The sequence below is a fragment of the Anguilla anguilla genome, chromosome 3 (genome assembly GCF_013347855.1).
Source record: "Anguilla anguilla isolate fAngAng1 chromosome 3, fAngAng1.pri, whole genome shotgun sequence".
In the NCBI taxonomy this organism is placed as follows: Eukaryota; Metazoa; Chordata; class Actinopteri; order Anguilliformes; family Anguillidae; genus Anguilla; species Anguilla anguilla.
The window spans coordinates 6,147,110-6,167,114 of NC_049203.1; the positions used below are offsets into that span (position 1 = coordinate 6,147,110).

At 44.4% G+C, this 20,005-nt stretch overlaps 3 protein-coding genes and 1 non-coding gene across 5 annotated transcripts; 2 read left to right on the plus strand and 2 right to left on the minus strand.

Moving 5' to 3' along the window:
• Positions 1-39: 39 nt before the first annotated feature.
• Positions 40-3,375, minus strand: nit1 (nitrilase 1). 2 transcript variants are annotated; one of them, XM_035411856.1, is made up of 6 exons: positions 2,814-3,375; positions 1,963-2,193; positions 1,684-1,787; positions 1,211-1,347; positions 971-1,096; positions 40-416 (listed from the first exon to the last, which is right to left on the minus strand). In XM_035411856.1, the coding sequence occupies exons 2-6, from the start codon at positions 2,190-2,192 to the stop codon at positions 156-158; spliced, it is 858 nt and encodes a 285-aa protein (XP_035267747.1). In that variant the 5' UTR covers position 2,193; positions 2,814-3,375; the 3' UTR covers positions 40-155. The 2 variants fall into 2 exon arrangements, with proteins under 2 accessions (XP_035267747.1, XP_035267746.1); XM_035411855.1 differs by having other exon boundaries at positions 2,695-3,373.
• Positions 3,376-3,400: 25 nt separating this feature from the next.
• pfdn2 (prefoldin subunit 2) lies at positions 3,401-5,876 on the plus strand. Its single transcript, XM_035411858.1, has 4 exons — positions 3,401-3,554; positions 4,575-4,663; positions 5,026-5,149; positions 5,518-5,876. The coding sequence occupies exons 1-4, from the start codon at positions 3,468-3,470 to the stop codon at positions 5,707-5,709; spliced, it is 492 nt and encodes a 163-aa protein (XP_035267749.1). The 5' UTR covers positions 3,401-3,467; the 3' UTR covers positions 5,710-5,876.
• Positions 5,877-6,852: 976 nt separating this feature from the next.
• On the minus strand, positions 6,853-6,934 carry trnas-gcu. The gene has a single exon. It is a non-coding gene; the product is annotated as a tRNA-Ser (tRNA).
• A 403-nt stretch (positions 6,935-7,337) lies between these two features.
• On the plus strand, positions 7,338-10,561 carry b4gat1 (beta-1,4-glucuronyltransferase 1). The gene is made up of 2 exons (XM_035411420.1): positions 7,338-8,824; positions 9,689-10,561. Exons 1-2 carry the CDS (start codon positions 7,721-7,723, stop codon positions 9,878-9,880), a joined length of 1,296 nt encoding a protein of 431 aa, XP_035267311.1. The 5' UTR covers positions 7,338-7,720; the 3' UTR covers positions 9,881-10,561.
• Positions 10,562-20,005: the final 9,444 nt, after the last annotated feature.

Consider the following 20,005-nt stretch of genomic DNA (forward strand, 5'->3'; position numbering starts at 1 on the left):
TGATCCCCTTTTACGAATTTAAAAGCCTCAATCAAATCACCCCCAAGTCTCCTTTTACTAAAGCTTAAAGAGTTTAAGTCTTCCCTCATAACCTATATTTTCATACCAGGTCATCTGAATGAACATAAAAATGGGCCTCAATGGGCCTTCTCCGCTCAGTCCAGGCTGCTGTAGAACGTGGCCTCCCTTCGGTGCTGCTGCACTGGCATGTCCCGCCGCGTATCCCTCAGCTTCTGCATGTCAATCTCCACCAGGGCCACGCCCACTTCCACGCCCCCGCAGTCGCCCATCACCGCCCCCCACGGGTCCACGGCCAGGGCGTGGCCGTACGAGGCCCTCTTGGCGTGGTGACTGCCCACCTGGGCGGCGGCCAGGACGAAGCACTGCGTCTCGATGGCTCGGGCGCGAAGGAGCACCTGTCGCGGTTAGCAGGAGTGCGCGCCCGAGGCGCAACCCGAATTAACTCAAAACACACGGGGAAACTTTAACCAACCAAGAGATGCCATTCAAACCTCACATAAATCCAGGTAGCAGTCTCAACAGAATTATGAATGCAAATCACATCACATCAATGCATATCTAGTACGCCATTGGTGAGTAAGCTTGATGGCAAAATGTTGTTTCCCAGGAATTATTCTATTATGAGGGGATAACCATTGCTGCTTTTACACTTGTGATTGTCTTTCTCCATTAGTAGAGACAGAGACTTATGAACTGATGTGATGCAAATTTCCATGCATGAGCTCATAATCTAAATGGAAAATATAAATGCCAGACCAGCACACAGATATCCTTGATTATCATTCACAGTTGTCATAACACTGCCAAGCATCTGATCGCTTGTATCCTGCGCTGTGTACACTGTTTTAACTCAACTGTACATCCATCCATTAACTATACCCGCTTATCCTGGGTAGGGTCACAGGGGGTGCCAGAGCCTATCCCAGCATGCATTGTGTGAGAGCCTCACCTCCCAGTGGGCTGCCCCTGTGGTCACAGTGAAAGCCGACGGATATGTGAGAATCTCCGCCCCCTGCCGCATGAGAGCCAATGACAGCTCCGGAAATCGCAGATCATAGCATACACCCAATCCCACCTGGAACGCAAGCAAATATATCCATACATACATGTGTACACAAATGCATACAAAAGACATGTCCTGTTGCTCACTTAAGTGTAGCCTTTTACAGTGAAATGCATGCGCGGTGACCTTGCCGATGGGCGTCTGGACAGGGGGGGTTAGGCAGGGTCCTGGGATGGTGAATGCACTCTCTTTCAGGGACACACCCTTTCCTGCCAACTCCACATCAAACAGGTGGCCCTTCCTGTACACCGACACTATATCTCCTAGAAGAAGAGGAACACTGAGAGGTAACTACAGCCAAGTGTATATATGTGAGCGTCTGTTTGCGTGTCTGTGGCTTGTGACTCTGAGGTTGTGGGGCACAACCACTGCACGCATAAACAAGGAACTTAACCTGAATTGCTTTGGTAAATACCTCACTGTGTAAATGGACTGTATGTAAGAAAGTACGCTAGAGCACGTACAGTAAGTCCATCTGGATAAGAGTGTCTGCCAAAGGTCTAAAATGTAAATGCGTGAGGTTGTCTGTACACAAGTGCATGCGTGCATTTCTCCATCTACAATTACTGTTATCGACACTGTTTCTGTGCAGTCAATACCCTGTGCGTCTACAATGACGTGGCTATTGTAGATCCGCCTGTCACTCTCCCAGCTTTCCCCTCGTTCATGAAATCCACCGAGCGAAAGCCAAACCTCCAACTTCCTGGAGAAAGAAATCAACAAGGAAGGATGGTAATTGACAGCAAACACTCCCTACAGTGCCAACCAAATAAAGTATGTGTGTGCCTCATTATATACAAAAATCTTAGTGCACATAGTCATGTCCTGCATTCCCATAGTTTTGGAAATGTGATCGGGTGAGTGTGCCTGTAACGCACCTGGCCAGCTCAGCGTAGCGTGAGATTGTCTCCCCTTCCATGCTCTCAGACAGCTGGAGGGTTTCATCACGACTGGACCCAATGTAGTCAAAGCCCTCTGGAAGGAAGACCATGCAGGCACCCCTCTCCTTTGCCTGTTCCACCAGTCTTTTGCAAGCTGTGAAGTTGGCCTCTTTGTCGGGGGTAGAGGTCACCTGACATACTGCTGCCAGTGGGATTGCGGATGACATTCTGGAAACATAATATGAATGTATCTACTTATTGTATGAATCAGCAAATTAAGGGAACATGTTCACTTTCGAGTGATAAACGCATCAAATAGTTCAAAAATATCACAATATATAAAATGGAACTCTCCCTCAAAGAATGTTAATACATGAGACAATCTTAGTCTTGGGGCTAGTTGTTGGCCAGAGCAGACAGGAAAGGTGATTTAGCACAAGACGTTTTGAATATGATGTATAGAATATGATGTATAGTCAGTATGATGTATGTACGGGGGGAGATCAGGACAGCATATTTGCTAAAACATCATTCTGATGTTTTATGATTTGGCTCGCACAGACCAAAAATAAATTAATATTAACGTGAGGTGCATGTTTAACTTTAAAATCGAGTCTTTATGAAATGAAGTCTATAAGTATATACGGCGTTGCAAATTTAACGAACAGTTCATTCCACAGCGAGGGCTCGAATGAAGTAGCCTAAATCACAATTTTTGCACTGTCATACCTGCACTGTTCTCCAATTAAACTCGGTGTCCTGGTAAGACGGTGCAACCACAAACCTCTTGCTTGGGTCCGTAAAATAACACTGAACGCAAGCATTAAAGGAATCGGTAGCCTACTAACCGCGTAGAGGTTAGCTTCCCTTGTTGAATTTCAGTCTGTCTTACTGGAATTGTTTAAATGATAAATTTAAAAAAGTATAATAATAAATGCATTCAGGTGACGAATATCAACGTCTGCTTATTTCGTTTTGCTCCCCAGAGTTAGCCAGCTACATGTCCCACACGGGACTACTGCTGCGACCTGAGCAGAGACTGTAAAAAATAAGTTGGTAGCATAGTATGTAGCCAGACGAAAAAAACTATCACGAAAAACGGAGATAGTTATAAAATAAAACTATTTAAAGGCAATGCATGCTTTAGTATCCACTGAATATATAACATCCGCAATGAATATCAGATAGGCAACATAGATTGCAGTCAATTCAAATATAACGTTGTAGTCTAGCCAAGTCACTTCTTGCGATCATCGGATGGAAATGCGGTATCATTTGGGTTACAATATTGGCAACGACTTTGCTAACGCTACAGTTGCAATAATAAACTTTTCCTTATCGTCGTCCAAGTTAAACGTATATTAGGAGATGTGTCGCTATGTGGCTAGCGTCTGTTGCAGAACAAGTAAATAAACAGCGTTTTGATCTTCCAGGCAATATACAAGACAGCTCTATATTGTAAGAAGGGGTCTTGGTATTATCTGGGTGCTCCCCATTTCAAGATGGCAGCGAGCAGTAGCAGCAGTACGGCGGCCAGTAAAACCAGCAACAGCACCGGGGGGAAGCAGTCCGGCCCTTCGGCGGAGCAGGTAATCTATCTGTTTATTAGACATCTTCGTCTGCGTGGTGCACTGAGGAATTTGGAGTCAAAATGTGTCTTGTCAATCGCATGAACTGCCAGAACACCCGGCTAACGTTAGCTAGCTAGCTAGCTAGCTAGCTAAGTGGTCGCACACGGTTCAGTGTTGCAGTGACAAGCTTGCTAACAGTTAGCTGCAATCCGATCTGTTATGTCAATTATAATTTTATGACGACAGAAAGATAATCCAGGAGTGAATGTGCAGGTTTTGTAGATTAGACTGAAAAAAATTGAATATGTTAAGAATTCGTTCAAGATATCAGCATGACGAAGAAGTATTGTTTAAGACGGCTAATGTAGAAATTTAGTTTTTAAAGGCCGATCTTTTTGGGGGATTTCAAGCTTGTGTTCATATTGAACGTTAACTAAATTGAACTACAGTTGAAGACAGGACTTGAATCCTCAGCGAAAAACGTTTCACTGTGGTCCGTTAGTTGCTAGGTGTGAACCACCGTTGCTATATAAACTGGTATTTAGTACATTAAGCTTGTCTAATCGGTGGAAAAGAAAAAACATCCCTGTAAGAACAATTTCTAGGGGTACAATAATTTACAGTAATGTGTCCATAGAAGAATGTATGGATTGAGCCACTTGATTGGTAGCTGGAGACCTCAAGGATATTCCTGCCTGAGATCGCAGGTTTCAAAATGGCAGCTTTTAAATGTATTATTGATTAGTCAATAACCATAGCTTGACAATTAGGCATCTTGAATAGCTTTTGCATTGAATGATTGACGTGTTCAATGCATGGATATTGCTATGCTTAAAATCATTTTCTATTAAATACATTCTAGTTATGTCATGTTTGCTAAATGTAAAAGATTCTGTTGGGCTGGTTTAAGTTGGCACCTTTTGATCTGTAATTATTGGAAAATGTTAATTTGTGTTGTAGTTTTGAAGTACTACTTATTTTCCTCCTGCTAACCTGTGTGTGTGTGTGTGTGTGTGTGTGTGCATGTGTGTGACACAGGTGGTGGCTGCATTTCAGCGAATGCGACAAGAGCAGCGCAGCATGGCTGCTAAGGCAGCCGAGCTGGAGATGGAAATTAACGAGCACAGGTGCCGTCTCTGTCTCTCCAGCATATTTGACACATTTTGCACACTTGGTTCTTCTGCCATTCAGTTAATCCTACAAACCAGTTGTGCAGTTACAGTGTATTGCTATGTTGATATTTTGAACATGGCCGTACTACCTGTGCACATAACCAAATATGTTGTTGTGTGTATGAAACTCCTTTGAGTATTTCATGGTCAAAATGAGTCATGAGTGATAAGTAAGTCTAAAATTTACTTGATATCCAGAATCCATGGAGTTAATTTTCTCACATGTATAAATCAAGTTGGGATTCCATTGATTCTCAGCCTGGGACGATGGGACCTAGTTATCGGGGTGGGAAACTAACCACCTTCCTCTCCCTTAGCCTAGTGATTGACACCCTGCGAGAGGTGGACCCTTCCCGGAAGTGCTTCCGCTTGGTAGGAGGAGTTCTGGTGGAGAGAACGGTGAAGGAAGTCCTGCCCGCGCTGGAAAGTAACAAAGAACAGGCGAGTCTCTCTGGCTGCGTCTCACACAGAAGGCTTTGCCTCTGCTGCCTTGCTGCCTGATTGGTCACCATCCTTCAAAGTTTCAAAGAGGGGCCTGAACATGAACCAGAATTGAGACAGGTTTCCAAGGCAACTAGCATGTCACAAGCTTTTAAGTCTTTCGTGGACAGCCCATCAATCACACTACCCTCTCAAATGCTATCCTCAGCCTAAAGTTATCCTACACGCGGCTAATGAAGTTGGATACCACAGATATTTTATTTTGATTTAATTGATGTAATTACTAAAAAAATTTAATTTATTGTTACATTTGTTTAATGTTTCATAACAATGTAGACTAATGTATATACACTCGCTCTCGCATACAGATATCTAGGATAGTGGAGTCGCTCAGCACACAGATGCAGACCAAAGGGCGGGAACTGACGGAGTACCGGGAACGCTACAACATCCGATTGGTCGGAGAGGAAGACGGGCCGAGCAAAGCTGGGGCAGCGTCCAATCGAGAGAGTGAAGGAGGCGGGGGATCTAAAGGTGGAGCTGGTGTCCTGGTGTCATAGAGGAAGATCATTTCAGGAAACGGGATCCTCCAGAATGCCATAGAGTGAAAGTTGCCACGTACTTACTGTATTTGTGTGTAGAGAATTTTTGTTTATTTGGCTTTTTTTTTCCTTTTCTTTTTGTTCTTTTTTGAGTTTATGAATAAAAACTGAAAATTGTAATCAAATAGTCTTTTCCCCACCCTTGTCCTTTTTTTCTTCCATTATAGATTTATGTATTAATTTACAGCACACCTTTAGAGTGCATCACATTAGCATTTCTCTCCCAATAGCTGCGTTTGGGGAATAATGTTGCGTGTTTTTGAGTGTATGCATTCTGAGGTTAAGAGGGAATAAAATTGGAACGGTTACACTATGTAATAAAAGGTATAATTCAGTTGGTCTGTATAGTAGGGCTGCCAGATAATTTAAAAAAAAAACATTTTGATTCATTTTTTACTATTTATTTGAAAATGATCTCTTAGTTTTCAGCATTGTATAATCTGCTGTTCAGTGGCAACACTGCCAAAAATGCAGAAATGCATTATCTGAATTAAAAAAAAATATATTCTTCAGCCAGCTTGCTAGCAATGGGAAATACTTGAAACATACATGATAGCCAAATTTTTGGAAATCAATTAATTAAATGTCTACCTGAGATGTATTTAAGTCAAATCAAATCAAATTTAGATTGTCTTAACCCAACATTTCCACCTATGTTATGTTGTTTATATGCTTCCCTGCATTTATTAAGCCATTTATAATTCACAAAAAGGAGAAATATAAGATTCAGGCCAGGGAGAGTAAACAATCAGTTAAAGAACAACTTCAACATTAAAACAAAAATGGTTTGGCGTTTAGTGAAAGCCAAACTGTCCTGTTAAACTGCCCTAAATGCATCAGGTTTCACTCAGAACACCCTGAAGAATGGTGTGTAAACTAGCACTAGTTATCTGGTTTTCACTTCCCAAAGATGTGTTTTATAAAGACATCACATGACATTGATATTGATACATGCTGAATGCACAATGTTTAGATTATAATGAACACTATTCATTTTACGAATAGATATATATGGAATAGACAAATAGACATTACTAGTCTCTTTTTATAGTAACCAGCTAATCATTGTTAAAAATGAGATTTAATTTAAAAAATAACTGCCGACGAGGATGGGATTCGAACCCACGCGTGCAGAGCACAATGGATTAGCAGTCCATCGCCTTAACCACTCGGCCACCTCGTCCCATGTTTCCATAGGAACACACGGTTCGTTATAAACAAATACATAGACCATCATCGCATTGTAGATTGTTTATTGTATGTTTCGTGTTTTATTATGGTTCTATATTACATCCAGACACTGCAACGGACAATAGCTCGCTATATTAATTAAACTCAGCAGAAATATGTCAAAAATCTGGACTGTTTCAGGTTAAGATTCATTTTCAGTATGACACATTCTCCCCACGATCACCTTTAGGGAGCCGAGTGCTCACAAAGCGAGTATCGATTATATTGTACTAAATTGCTGATAAGAAATTGTAATTATATCTAACCACGCCTCCACGGTAGCTACGCTAAGCATATGACGCTAAGCAGTTACATTGTTAATTCCCCTGTACACCAAGAAGTACGGTAGATCACATTTGCACAACCATAGACATGCGCCCCTGCTCACGCACTCGAATTTGTGTTTTTTGAAATGCACTCCCCCGTCGAACACTGCATGTCTTTTAACCTCGAATATGATTGTGGAAGGGCCTGTCCTGTATAGCAAACCGATATCTAAAATTAACGATTGAGGGTCCTGTCGACCCCTGTGTGTCGGGATACAGATGCTCAACTGAACGAATATTGTGTATAATGTAAAGTCGCTAGCTAGCTAGCTAGCTAGTTAGCAATTGGTGGCTAACATTCGCTAGCTAGCTAGTTCTAGTTCTCTATAATCGTTGCACGGTGAAAATCAGTTCCGTTTCATCGGATGCGTATTTAATAGTAAAAAGTAATAATCACAACTAAATGTTTTGGAATGCATTTCTCAAAAAAATGTTCCGTGTTTAAGGTGGTGCTCAGTGCCCTGCTTATTGTAGCGCTCCTGCAGTTAATTTACCTGTCCTTCCTATCGAAGCTGCACGGGCGGCAGCAGCGCTACAGGTACTCGGAGCTCTTCGGAAACGCTGGAAAGAAAAATGTTCACCAACCGGAGAAAAATACTCGTAAAGAACGTCTCAAGTATTCTCTATCTACTGGCGGAATTTTCGATGCCAGTGGGCAGTACAGAGTATATAAAAACTTGATTAAAAGCGAATTTTCGGCCAATCAAAAGCCAGGTGTGGATGGGAGTTCGTTCCAGATCACTCTGGCCACACACACAACCATCAACAACTTGCACCATCTGGATTCCTTGCTGGAGCGATGGCAAAACCCTCTCTCTGTTGCCATATTCGCGCACGGCCAAGATGTCAAGTTCGCCACCGCGCTCGCCTACGCCCTCAGCATGTTTTGTCCGCAGATCCAAGCGCTTGTGGATTTCCACATGGTGTGCCACTCCGGCGAGATGGCCAGCTTTCCTGACCAGGATCGCGAGCAGTTCGCTGGATTGGAAGACTGCGCTGGAGTGTTCGCTAAGCTGGAGACTCACAGGGACAAGTACAAGAACTATGCCATAGGGGGCAACGTCTCCTACCCCAACAATCTGCTGCGTAATGTAGCGCGAGGAGGTACGGACACGGCGTACATTTTGGTCATAGACATTGACATGGTTCCCAGTGCCGACCTGCCTCAGCAATTCTCGGCCTTGCTGAAAAGGCGAGAGCCCGCTTCAGATGAAGTCTTCGTGCTGCCAGCCTTCGAGATCAGACACGCCCGCAAGCTGCCGGCTTCCAAATCCGAGCTCGTGCAGCTCTACCAGGTGGGCGAGGTCCGACCCTTCTACGAAGAGCTTTGCCCCCGCTGCCAGGCGCCCACAAACTTTTCCCTGTGGGTGAATCTACACGGCCCGGCGGCGGGGCAGTTAGAGGTGGCCTATACCCTAAACTGGGTGGACCCCTGGGAGCCCTTCTACATTGGACCGCGCACCGTGCCTCTGTACGACGAGAACTTCCGTCAGTATGGCTTCAACCGGATCAGCCAGGTATGCAAAGTGAAGGGTTGTTTTAAAATGACTGATATAAAACTATGCATAGCGAGATATTGTGGCTGATTTAAGTCAGGCGTTCATAGCACCACTTATTTTGGGTGGTTGTATTAATGATGTGACAAATAAATTTCCCTATAGGCTACAGGGATGGGTGTAGGTTTTTGTCTTGATTGAATATCATGATTAGTTAATTAGTTGAATAAGTCCTGGGCCAAAAAAAAAAACCTGTACCCACATCGGTCCTTTTTACATAAGAATGGACACCCCTGGTCTGCAGTCTAACACAGGCATACTCAAATCTGGTCCTAAGGCCAGTAGTACTGTTGGTTTTTGTTTTTGTAATCAGGACTGATTAAATCTGGGACACTAGGTAAGCTAAATCTCTGGCCAAACCAGTGGTACTGCTGGCCTTGAGGGCCAGATTGGAGTATCAGTGGTCTAACGGCACTCTGCACAATGGACTTGTTTAGCACTTGGGTACTGAAATCTGATCCAAATCTGGCCCCGGTTTTCTTTTCTCCCCGGTAATTATCTGAACAATTAATGTTACTGAGTGTCTTCACTCCTGACTCCCAGGTAAAAGGAGGGTGCAAAAAACCAGTAGTCCTTGGCCCTCGAGGACCCTGACTTGTGTAACGGGTACGAGCATTTGCAGCTGTTAGCGTGATAAACGTGAAGTTATTTTTCCCTGCTCCACTTGCAAATGCTGACCCCATCACCGCCACATTTCTCCTGCTTTTTATTATGACCTCCTCACAACATGCTCTTTTTTTTTTTTTGTCTCTGGCATTTCACCCCAACTTTCCCCGCCCCGCCCCTCTCCCCCGTCCCGTCCCGCCGTCTGCCCCCAAACCTCAGGCCTGCGAGCTGCACGTGGCCGGGTACCGCTTCTCGGTGCTGAGCGCGGCGTTCGTGGTGCACCGGGGCTTCAAGGTGGCCGGGGACTTCCACAGGCGCAAGGACGAGGAGAACCGGCGCAACCGGCTCCTCTTCCGCAGCTTCAAGGAAGGACTGAAGGCCAAGTACCCCGCCTCCCCCCGCCGCTGCTGAGGGGGGGGGGGGGACTGTGGACCCCGCCGCGGCTCAGTCCGGCGGGATCCACCGACCGAAATATCGCCACGCTCCGTCATCTCGCACAAGGAGCCCACGTTGTGTTGACACTTTACGTTTAGAAGGCCCTGTGCCTGTTGACCACTAATTTGCATTTCGACCCGCGCTGTTGGCGTAGAGGGCAGTGCCGGTGACGTCGGTGAGCTGTGTGCTGCTTGTGACACCGGTACTTCAGACACTGTCCCTGGCCCTTTCCAGCAGACAGGAAACTAAAGGGTGTAATTTCACCCTTTAATCCAGTGGTTCTCAGCCCTGTTCCAGGAGATCTACAGTCCTGTAGGTTTTCACTCCTACTCAAACAAAGCACACACCCCATTCAGCCGCTATGGACCTCATTGAGCTGCTAATTAGTAGAATCGTGTGTGCCAAATTAGTGTTGAAATGAAGACCTACAGGGACGGTGGATCTCCAGGAACCACTGCTTTGATCAGTTCTGTTTGTGACGGTAATGTTATTCTACAGTGGACCCCATGCTCAGCTTTTATAGTTTGTAGTCTGAACACTGGAGGAGTGTTATCATAATTCTAGTTTTTTAATGTGCCAACCGCCTGTTTTGATTTTATCTTGAAAAAGTTTGAAAGAGATTATTCTGACACTCCCTATTTAGATGGGGGGTGGGGGGGGGGTGGGGTGGGGTGAATTTCGCAGTCAGTTATTTTTTGCTGGGCTCGAAGTGAGATGACAGGACGCTAGTGAAACCTGTTAAATGTGATGCAATTATTTTACGATCAGAAATATCGAGGTTGGCAGGTCCATGGTAATTGGGCCCTGGGGAGATGTTTGTAGAGAACGAAAGTGCAGAGGAAAAGGCTACGTTCTCCTGGCATGGAGGTCTTTGATCTTGTTAATTCATGCTAATATGGAAATTTATAATAACGTTACAAGTGTTGCTGGTGTTGCACCGATTTGTTTACGATGCTGTGAAAGACTCCACTCTGGTGTCATGTAAGAGTGACAAGGCCAAGGCCAAGACCCAGTGGATTTTTTTTGAACCTATGCTTGAGGCAGCTGCTGAAATATTGAAATGGGAGAGAGAATCTTTGTGACTACTGAACCATATGAAACATTGGGATGTATTTATTTTTTTCTATTTGTTATTTCTATACTTTAAAAAAAGTGTCAGAAGACACAAAAAAAAACACTAAAAAAAGGCTCGGTACGTGTGTTAGAGGTTTACATAGTTGTGTGCTATTCAGAGAAGTGTAGCTATACATCATTGTGATACTCTTTGGATTGTGGTAATATATGGGTTTTGGACCACCCACTGCTAATAACAGTGGTCATATAACAAGGGTGGGCATCAACTGAAGGAAGCAGTTAATAACATCACAGGCTCAGCCTTTTAAAACATATTTTATCATCTTTCGTATTGTTTCTGGCAGGGGGGACAATTGGTACTACAACCAACCTGCAATGGGAGACGGAATTCTGAGTGAGCTTTGATCATTCATTTGGACCTACGATTGGACTCCTCCCTTTAAAGGTCTTTTAACAGTCCTCACTACTACTACATTCCTTAGGCTGTCATAATTGAATTGGTGTGCGCAGTTTGTGCTGTGACTGATGAAAGGACTCGATGTGTTTTGGAGTTGAGGTGATTAACACCTGCTCGGCTCGTGATTGGATGTAGCCACATTGGGGGCATTGTGGTCCCGTCCTCGGTAGAAATTTGGCCTCCTTGTGAGTCTCCCTCAGTAGGTGTTCACTCTCTCTTAGTATTAGTATTCACAGTACGTGAGAATGCAAATGATCAGCACTTCAGGGTGCATCAGTGGCTGTTAGTATAAACTCTTTTGCAAACTATTATTTAAAAGTTATTTTTAATATATATGTTTAATATATAGTAATATGTATCACATATTTATGTGTGAAATGTATGAAGCACCTTTCCAGCGATATGGCACAAGGTGCTTCACAAATACAGAATAGTTACAACAAAGGGAAGAAGGTTAAAATGAAGAAAGATAACAGACAAGACTGAGGTGTAATATAATGTTCACTTATTGATATTCCTGCATATCCCTCTACTTCTAGGCTGAGTGTTATAATAACATTCACTTATTTAAATCTCTGCATATCCATGGACAGTTAGGCTAGAATGGCGCACATCATTTGTATGTATAGCAGATAAAAGTACCTGTCAGGTGCAATCAGATAAATCTAATTATTTGCCATGCAGTTCTGTCGTGCACATGACTAGCATTGGAGTTCTCATAAGATGTGAAGCTCAAGGATTGCACACGGTGTCTTCTTCAATGTTTCAGGGAAGAGGAGGTGGAGAGTTTTGTTGGCAACTTCCTATTTATTTGCATGTCCAGGTCTTTCAAAATGTGGTAAGATTTAGTGGGCTGTCCTGAATGGAGCCACGGATTTAGCAAAGGATGGGTAATGGCAGCTAAGACATTGCACATTTTCTGCAGGGGGGGGGGGGGTATTATGTTGCATATTATGTTGAGTTTTATTTTTCCAACAGGTCCAGCTCTTCTTCAATTTCTGAAATGTATACCCAAAGTGTACCATGTTGGTGTTGTATCAGTGGCTTTCAGATAGAGGCCAGTCTTTGTTTAGATCATGAAAGGAAACGGACTGGAGCACACAGATGTAAAATGAGCCCTTTACTGGTGCAAAATAAAAAGTGACATGTCTTCATCAGAGTGCTCCAGACCTTTTCCTTTTACAATCTGTAGCCCTGTAACTCAAATCACTGCCCTCGAGGTCCAAGACCTGCAGGTTTTCCACCCTCCCTTTACCTGGGAGTCAGGTGTGAATACAGTCTAACCTATCAGTATCACCAGTTGTTTAGTTCATTACCTGGGGGGAGAAGAAAACCAGGGCCGGAGTTGGATTCAAGGTCCAGATTTGAGTATCTCTATAGTATTGTCCTGCATCTGAGAAGCACTGGATTAGCCTGTTAGCTGGCCGATGTGTGGTGAACTCCTTGCTGAATGCCAGTCTTATTATGTTTGACTGTTTGATTATAATACATGTGTAGTTTGGTTTGTTTACAAATACATATAAAACCTGTCACAGCCGTCAGTATTCAGTTGCTAGTTTTAGCCCCTGCTAGACAACCAATTACCCTACATATGTATGTAATTAATGGATGGAAGTAAGCCCCCCCCCCCCAAGAGCAAGGAGGGCCGTATCCGTTTCTGGATTTTAGACTAACTTCTGGTCATAATTATTGAATAATTAAATTATTTAATAATTACGACTGATTTGTGTTCTTTTGAGATTCAGATGTGTGAAATGCATCTTTTACAATAAAACGACTGAATAAAATACTGACATTTGCCATGTTTTTTTCCTTTCCTCCCTCCCTGTATAAAGCTGGCTTTGAAGACACTCATTTCTTAGTGGTCTGGCTTTTTTGTGTACCTCAATCTCTGTGCTTTGGTTTGACAATAAAGGACTCGTAATCTTGTTTTACACAGGGTTGGACGCAGCCTTTTTTTCTGTACATCCTGTCTGTTTAGCTTGTGCTGCCATCATTCCTGAGATCCGTCTCCAAGGACTACAAACAAGCTTAAAAAACAACATAACAAAGGACTCTGGTCTGTCTCTTTTCAGAATCATTGATGGCTTATAAATTTGCTGTTGGCAGCTGTGTTAAAAAATGAAATGAAATAAAACAGGTTTGCTCTCATGCTGTAATTAGCATGTCTGATTAATCTTGACTCGCAAAAAACCAGCGTTGGGCCAATTTGTTCAAAGCAGGTAGCATTCTGGTTTGTGTAGTAACACTTCTAACCACCAGGTGGTGCTAAAGGACAGGAGTGTCCTTTGCAGTTGATTTACAATTGTCTTTTTAAAGGGAAAATTAACACATGCTTTTTAGGGAAAAATCCATTCTGAATGTAGGTTATTCATTTAAAAATCGAACCTTGTAAAAATTCTGTTGTGTTTGGGGAAAAAGCTGGTCTGTCAGTATTATAGTGCAGTTCCCATCAAGCAATTAACTAGGAACTCATCGACATCGTAAACAGAATTTTTGGAATTTCCACAATTTCATAGCATTCCTTTGGCATGTGGGTCTTTCAATATGGGCCCTTTCTGGTGACAGGAATACAACTCTTTGACTTGTGATGCAGTAACTCAAGGCATCCGCCAGGGGGCAGTGGAGGGAAGCGCTGTGCAGCTTCCGAACACACCGCGGCAACGTCGACCTGGTGCTGTGCTTTTCAGAAATGCTGAGGACAAAACGAGAACAGGGCCTTTATTCATTCTTGCCACCTTTCAACATCTATTTCCTCCACATCTTCTCAGCTCTAGTGTGCCCCCCCCCTCCAAACACCCCCCACCCCTTGCTTTCTGACCTTTTCATCTTTTAGTGCCTTCTCCTTTCTCCTGTCAGCCTCTACATTGCATTCCTCCAGTTTCCACCACCGAAGACCCTCATTTATGTGCACTCTCCCTGTTTGTTTTTTTATATTTCCCTCCCAGCACGAACCTCCCCCCCCCCCCCCATCCTAAGTGACAGAAGGCAGAGAGGTGTGTGTGTGTGTGTGTGTGTGTGGATAACGGGGTGCATTAAGCAGGTCTGGTGAGGTAAATCGGGGGTTTATCCCAGCAGATTTGGGCGGGGCAGCCTTATTAGGGTCAGGGAGCTTTACGACACAAGCAATTAGCGCCGGCTCCGCGGCGCACGCTAACGGGCGGCCTGATCCCGCGAGGTGGGCTCCCCCCCTAAAGAGGGGAAGAATGACGGTACATAAAAGAATCGCGTTTCGCATGAGTGGACTGGCAGAGCACTGCTGAGCTTTTTAGGGGGGTCCGGTTTATGGTCCGGTTTATTCGTTTTTGGAATGACTGCCCGAGAGTGCCCTGACCCGGTCGCTGATTGTAGGTCGTGTGCAAGAAGCCCCGCCCACTCCTGGGCTTTGAGCTCTCAGCATTGTCCAATCGCTGAGGGGTGGTGCTATATCCCGGGAACAGACCATTTTAAAGAGGACATCTGAGGTCCTCTTCCAGAACTGGAATATGATGAAAATAAACTGGAAAAAAAAATGTATACTCCCAACAATTCACAATATTAAAACAAAAAAAAATAAATAGCTAAAACATTACACCAAAATCAAAATCATACCTTTGCATTTGAACTCTTTCCTAATAATCCGTATTTGTCACAAAGAAGTAATTGCTGATAGCTTAGGGTATTTTCACACTTTACCAATTCATGCATGTGGCCATTTGCTGAATAAGTGTGGGGTAAAGTGCCCTGACAGAGGTCTGATCTTAGAACAGTGTGATTAAACAGCTCCTTGTCTGCTGCTGAATGATGAAAACTTTATTTAAAACGGCACGGTGAGAGACAGTCCAGAGACACGATGACTATGGGTATGAACTGATATGCGACACTGTCTGCATTCTGAAAGAGCCTCATTCGCTGGGCTCTTTTCAACACTCTATGAGTCATTTAGAGCCACAGCCATCCCTGGGGCCACACCATTCCAGTTTAAACCGGTGGGTGTGATTCATGCCGGACTACTTTGGGGCCACAACAACATTCCAGTTCAGGGCCACCAAAACCCTAGGGCCAGCTCTGATAAGTGGACTGAGGTGGCTTGTGTGGGGCAGCTTGCGTCAAGTCAAAGGCCAACGGATTGCAGGGCATTAGTATCCACACTAAATGCTGCAAGCAGGGCTTCTGAGTGATGTGCGATTTGAAACAGAGGCCAGGATAATTACCGGACTGCAACCCATCTGAGGAACGAACAAATTCTGGAATTTTTTATTAAGATAAACGCCCCCACTTCTGGGCAGGTGCACTCCCCAGAAACAAAAAAAAGCCTAAAATCCACAGCCAAGGGATTTGCATCAGTGCTATTCCAGCAAAATAGATTTAGCAAAAAAACAAAAAAAAAACTATGATTCCAGGTAGCATAATGGTTAGAGAACTGGGCTTGCAACTTTGAGGATTTCAGCTTGATTCCCATGTGGGGCACTGACGTGGGACCCTAGAGCAAGGTACTTAACCCGAATTCCATCAATAAATAAATCCAGCAGTATAAATGGATGGAACGTAAGCTGTGTGAGTTGCTCTGGGATAAGAACATCCGCTGAGTGTCTAAAACGTATAATTAAATGTGGGAAATGAAACATCCTATCTCACTTACTGACGGGCTGGCTTAGCTTAGCATAGCATTAGGGTCTGTTAGAGCAGCTAGCCCGACGGCTAATGGAAAAGGCCCAGCAGGTCATGTGTATCACTTCACCGGGGGTTGTGTGCCCTTGGACAAACCGCACGTGGGCTTTTTAAACGCATCCCGCTCAGTTCCAGATCAGTCGCAGGGAGAGGCCGAAGGGGCGTGGCTCAGTCTACGGGAGGAAATCCAGCCCAGGGGGGAGATGGGTAATCCACCTCACCGAGTCTGCACCCACACAGTCTCACACGCTTTAAACTGAGCCCTGGACAGTTTAATTAATAAAGCGTGTACACACGCGCTCACACACACACACACACCCACACACACGCACACATATGCACACACACACACAGGCACACTCACGCACACACACACACACACACAGGCACACACACACACTCACACATATGCACACACACACAGGCACACACCCACACACGCACACACACACACACACACACACATGCACACACACACACGCACACACACACAGGCACACTCACGCACACACACACACACATTCATATATGTAGAGGCCAATATTTACATACATGCTGACACACAATGCAACTGACACTGACATTCTACCCACACACACACAGATGGTGATGCTGATCTGGAAGCTGAACCATACTTATCAATGTACTGACGTGACCTTTTTAGTACAATTACATGGAAACAAACATGTTTCATCACATGACTTGTGTTTGCTCATATTTTAGAAGAAAAAAAAACTGTATCACATTTACAAATTATTACATTTTCTTCAGGTAGAAAAATTTTGAAAGCACAAGAAAAAATTAACAAGTTACAAGAATACTTGAAATTGAAATTTAAACGCGCCTACTTTACACACGTGTGCAGGTGTTCCACAAGCAGCTCCCTGTGATGTCATAATTAGTGTGGCCTCTAGAACCCTCTGGAGAAGGAGCCATGGGATCATGGCCATAGCTTGCCGTCTCTGTTTTATCAATTTAAGGCATGAGATCACAAATATGCAAATCGAATGTTCCCAACTGAACATTCTAGTGCTGATGTAACCAACCACTAATGGTAATGGAAACCAATGCAGTTCTGGAACACTGACTCAGAATTTTGATAAAACATTTTTTTAAAAACCTGCTCTTCAGAGTGTTAACGGGGAAGGAGCCGGCTACCGGTTTTTGCACACCAAGAGAACGACAGCTGGCATCAGGAATCTGTGCGGTCATCCGAGATTGGCGGGGGGTCACTCAGACGTGGCCTGTTTAGGGTGGGTGGGAGGCACCATGTTCGGGGAAGATTTGGGGGGGGGGGGGGCGGGTGGAGACGCGGTATGCCACTGAAGCAGGAATTAATGAGCATTAAAGTATTAGACGTGAATAAGCCCTCTCCCTGAGCCTTCTAACATTCCTAAACAACTCCCATAACACCTGCTGTATGACAAAAAGGCTCATGACTGGCATGAGAGGGGTTCTAAATCAGTCCATTCCAGTGGACAACCCAGACATTTTTCAAGTGGTGTTCCTGTAGTTAAATAATTTTAGCGTAAACTACTGTAGCATAGTGTTACTATGTGGGAATTGGCTTACAACTCCAAGGCTGTAGGTACTGAACCCAAAAGCTGTTTTACTGTTTTAAACTTGAGCAAGACAATCAATCTGAATTGCTTCAGTAAAATATCCAGCTGTAAAAATTGATTGTTTGTAAAAGAATGCAAGCTCTGTAAGTCACAGCGGATAAGAGCGTCTGACTAAAATGTAAATGTAGTTTGCTATGACTAAACATTAGTGCCACCTTTCTTTTATAGCACAAGCACATTGCCATAGGAACAGAACATTTGAAGCTATTTTCTTAGCTCAAGCACCTGAAATAGTGGGTCAAAGGGGAAAAACAGTTGCTCCCTTCACAACCATGTGTTTCATCATGCAAGGCCATATCATTATACCAGTGTGTTGCAATTTATTCACAGCTGCGTACTAACAAACAAGCCAGCAAAAGCCACAAATAATCTATTTTCACAGCCAAAGCCTAAAATTAGTCCCAACGGACACCCAAGACTAAGACAGTCCGCACGTCTCCTTCGTTAGGTGAGCCTGGAAGGAGTTATCCTGGCTGGATCTGATGTCAGTTCAGCTCTTGATCCTTCTCGGCGTAGCCTAATTAGTAATTGTGCTGGAAAGGAAAGATCTGGAAGGAGACACGGGTTCTTAAAACATAAGCCTCTAAGAGCCGATGGATGGACATGCGATTTACATTTATACCCCCAAACAGTGGACATTTTGTCCCCACTGGACTGCGGTGAAATGCTACAGGTTCAATGGCAGGTGGTTGATCTGGTCTTGTTTGGCATAAAGTATTAATTTTACATCAGTCCCCAGCCCCTGATAACCATCCCGGTACAGACACACAGACATTCACAGCCCACCATCAATATTTGTTTTTCATTGTTTGCATGTCTTTTTTTTTTTTTTACGCAACCCCGCCATTGCTAAAAGGGGTGGGGTGGGGTGGGGGGTGGGGGGCAAAAGCGGCCATTTGTTTAAGGAAATCCGCCAATATCCTGTCAGTTAATGGAGAAGCGAAGCAGTGTGTTTGTGGCGGGCGCTGGGGGAGGCGGAGACAGCGCCGCCGTCGCCATTGTGTTGCTAACGTGGCCGTAATTATCCCCCTCTCATTCGCGGGGGGACATTTCTGTGTGTTTATCCTCCCGGGCATAACGTGCGTCTCGACTCCCTTGTCTGCAGAACGGCTTTTAGCCCCCAGGTACGGAGATAATGCTAATTGTTCTCCTCTCAGTTACTTGTTATTTGTGTTGGCATAGACTTACAAACTGAAGTAATATCCCCCTGCCCCCCCCCCCCCTCCCCCCTCCTGATCTCACCCCCCTGCACTGCCTGTTTACAGAATCAACAATTCATTTTTTTCCTTGCATGGGGGAAGTAGGGGGGGGGGTTTGCTATACTTAAGGCCTAATTAATTATGCCAAGTACTCAGCCATAGGGTTTACAGAATATCACCACAAATTGTGTGTGTGTGTGTGTGCGTGTGTGTGTGCATGTGCGTATGGGGGGGGGGGGGGATTCGGTTAGGAAGGAATCAGGGTGGAATTTGGAATTTGTCTGGGCCACAAAAAGCAACTGAAGATTTTGTTATGAATGTGAATAAAACATGTGAATATAAAATATGACAACTATGACATTGCCAATAGCAGAAACTGCTCGCTGAAGCTGTGCCTAATTCAGGTGAAAGTAAAACTGAAAAATGGTACAAACTCACAAAAAAACAATGGAATTATAAGCACATATTCTGTACAATCAAAACCATACATACTCTGACAGAATTACACACACACACACACACACACTCCCTGTGCACTCACATGCACACATACAACCCCACACATGGGCAAACACACACACACACACCCATGCACTCACATGCACACACACACACACCCAATCACCTCTTCCCCCCTCCGTGCTTTGGTTCATCTAATCTTAGCAGCTTCTGGCAGATAAGCAAATCGTAGCTCAGTCTGTTCTGTTAAATAGTGCTAAACGGCTTGGGTGTGTGTGAGTCTGCGTGTGTGTGTATGCAGGTGTGTGGTATGTGGTGTGTGTGTGTGTGTGTATGTGCGAGTGTGTGTATGTGTGCATGTGTATGTGTGCATGCGTGTGTGTGCGTGTATGTATGAGTGTGTGTGTGTGCGTGTGTGCGTGTGTGTATGAGTGTGTGCGTGTGTGTGTGTGTATGAGTGTGTGTGTGTGCGTGTGTGTGTGTGTGTGTATGAGTGTGTGTGGGTGAGCAGGTGGGTGCTGAGTAGCTGTTAGCGGTAATGGGGTGAGAATCACAGCAGTGTGAATGATGACGCATTGTGTCTGGGACTACGCAGGGTCAGATTAAGAGGACTGATCTTCGCCGTGTGTAACAACCTCTC